Here is a 2,936-nt window from a genome sequence, read left to right on the forward strand (position 1 = left end):
CCTGTTTGAATACTTGAGCTTTCTCTTCTACTCATTAATATTCAATACAGGGAATCCCTGTTTAAATGCTTGTGATTCCTTTTAAACCCTGTTTGAATGCTTGTGATTATTCATCCTTCAATTGCTTCTGAAACTAAAGAAGCCCTTTTTGAATGCTTGGGATTCCTCTTAAGCCTTGTTTGAATGATTATGATTCCTCTATTATTGTTTCTACCTTTTGGGATGCCATTATTTTAGGTCTATACTCAATTAACACAGAGAAGCGAGATTGCTTTCATATACCATTGGAAAAGATGTTTAAGAGCTCCACTCTTTCATTTTAAAGAAGGCTTATCAATTTTTCTTAAGAAAATTACTAGCTCTTTCCATACAAAAAGGTATTTTACACCAGTGGAGGACTTAGTTCCACTATATGATCTAGCTATCGCATCCACCTTCACCTGTTTATTATTCCCTTGCCTGCACATTGTGTACATAGTTGTCTTCCCCTGCCTGCACAAGTTGAACACTTCTCTAATGGCTCCCCTGTGAACAATCCTCCTGAAAAGACAAAGCGGTTACAAAGGAAATATCCATGAAATAAAGTAAAAAGAAGTCATGAAAGCCCAACAAACTACCTTGTTTGCCTCGTCCCTTGCACATCAAGCAAAGCTACAAAACATGCAAAAGCATGATACTCATTCAATACAAATTTGGAAATAAGAACACCCACATAGATAAAATAGTGTGTGAAACTACGATTTGTCACTGATCCTACAAGCACTGTAGATATATAATTTATCACCTTTCAATGGAAATGACAGAAATAAAATATTTCTGAAGATTTTCTGCAATTTTGTGGTTTAGAAGTGCATCATTATGTAATATCATTTTTCAGAATTAATATGGAATCATGACCCATTTTTCAGGAGAAATGGTTCAGATATAATGAATTTTTAGTTTTTTTTCTTTTAATTTATTTATAATAGAAAAAGGAGTTTGAACTAATCATAGATGGAAAAAGCACACAATCAAATCCAAAAACATTTTATGTTAATATAGAGAGAATTGTTAAAATAGAATAACCTTTGATATCATTTAACCCAAAATGATTTATACAACCTATCAAAAGAGTACTATACACTTATATGAAACAATGGAATAAGTAAAAACTCTTTTTAAATATTAAATAGTTCAACAGTGAAAACTAAATTTTTGTGTTGTCTGCCACTCATAATTTTATGTACTCAAAGTTGTCATCACCAATAACAGTGTACCTGAGATTAAATTATAATGTTGTGAGTAGGTTAAAAGGAAAGATGTTTCATTTTTAGAGGAGCTGTTTTTCAATCAGATTGTGTAGTAGTTTTTGAATCAACATTTCGAAACACACTCAGTGATCCATCATTAGAACGATCGAGTGCTATGAGAGAGTAACATAAAGTGATTCATCATCAGGATGATTGAGTGCTATCAGAGAGTAAAATGAGGAGTCAGATTGTGTAATAGTTTTTGCATCAACATTTCGGAACACACTCAGTGATCCATCATCATCAGAGAGTAAAATGAGGACACACTCAGTAATCCATCATCAGGATGATTGAATGCTATTAGAGAGTAAAACAAGATAACACTCAATCGTGGTGATGATGGATCACTTAGTGTGTTCCAAAATATTGATACAAAAACTACTACACAGTCTGATCCACAAACAGCTCCTCCAAATCTCATGAATTGTGAAAACTTGATACCTTTAATGTTTTATTTGTTCAATTATAAATTATTTATTTTCAACCAAGGTCCATCTACTGCAAGCATAGAAACCCTTAGTGCCCAATTAAAACACGAATGAATTCATTGGCTTTTATAGCAAGAGAGGGTTTACATTGTTACCAACTCCCAAGCATTGGCTGCATTTTCTAAGTCTCTGCATGTATAACCACAAAAATACATATTTTCAGACGAAGAAAAATACTGTCAATAAAATTGAAAACATTTTGCTTCAGAGCTGTAGTTAAAAAACCCTAAAAATGGCTTACAGACAATAAGTCACAGGCTGGCCCAATAAATCTGGCAACCAGGGCCCAGGGGATTGCCCTGACCATCCATTCAAAGAAAAGAGTATAAATAAAAGTGTAAAAAGTAACTTACCTTCTTAGGTCTAGCAAGCTGAAGAAGAAGTGGGGACGAAAGGGAAAGCAGGGTAACTGTGATAACTGCCCCTGCCCATGGAGGCACCGTTGCATTTATATTAGCAACTTGTATTTGGCTTGTGGCTACTTCCATCACAACTATACAAGAGAAAAAATGGAGTTTCAGTTTTATCAAGGACTACAGCCTTTGAAATTATCGTTTTAATGGGTGGCTGAGACTTATATGCTATTCCTTTTGTAGGCCTGTTTGGAATATCTTGTACTCTTAACACTGAACGGTGGATCTCATTTTAGATGCTCAAAAGTAGAGGATCTCAGCTTATTTATACAGAATGATGTAAAATCTTGCAATTAGGTTTATCATGAGTTCATTGTACTAATTCAAATACATTTAGTGTCCATTTATGTTAAAAAATTATTATTTAGTGGGCAGGATTGTTTCTATTATCTAGAGTTTTCTACTTGTAAGTTGTTTAATTATTCTTTATTTTGGGTAGTCACTCTTGTGTTATTTATTACGTTTCGTTTTGTGAGTTGTTTTCGTGTTGTTAATGTAGTGGTTATAGTCATAAGTTTGCAACATTAGTGTTGCTTGTTCATGGTGATGTCTCACTACTGTTTTTTTTGAGCTTTAACACTGAATCTATTCTTTTTTTTTTTTTCAAATTTGAGACAGTTCAAAAACCCACCTTTACCTTTAATCAATTAAAAAAATTATTTGATGAATACTAAGAGGGGGGGGTGAATTAGTATACCAAAAATCACTGAACTCAAACTTCTAAACAATTTAGCAGATAACCGGTA

The 2,936-nt window shown here is 33.4% G+C and overlaps 1 protein-coding gene across 2 annotated transcripts; it reads right to left on the minus strand.

Annotated features, from left to right (window-relative positions):
- Positions 1-249: 249 nt before the first annotated feature.
- LOC131044654 (protein PHOTOSYSTEM I ASSEMBLY 2, chloroplastic) lies at positions 250-2,422 on the minus strand. 2 transcript variants are annotated; one of them, XM_057978022.2, is made up of 4 exons: positions 2,131-2,420; positions 1,865-1,906; positions 618-651; positions 250-540 (listed from the first exon to the last, which is right to left on the minus strand). In XM_057978022.2, exons 1-4 carry the CDS (start codon positions 2,263-2,265, stop codon positions 437-439), a joined length of 315 nt encoding a protein of 104 aa, XP_057834005.2. In that variant the 5' UTR covers positions 2,266-2,420; the 3' UTR covers positions 250-436. The 2 variants fall into 2 exon arrangements, with proteins under 2 accessions (XP_057834005.2, XP_057834004.1); XM_057978021.2 differs by lacking the exon at positions 618-651 and having other exon boundaries at positions 2,131-2,422.
- Between the last annotated feature and the right edge of the window lie 514 nt (positions 2,423-2,936).

The sequence above is a fragment of the Cryptomeria japonica genome, chromosome 1 (assembly GCF_030272615.1).
Source record: "Cryptomeria japonica chromosome 1, Sugi_1.0, whole genome shotgun sequence".
NCBI lineage: Eukaryota > Viridiplantae > Streptophyta > Pinopsida > Cupressales > Cupressaceae > Cryptomeria > Cryptomeria japonica.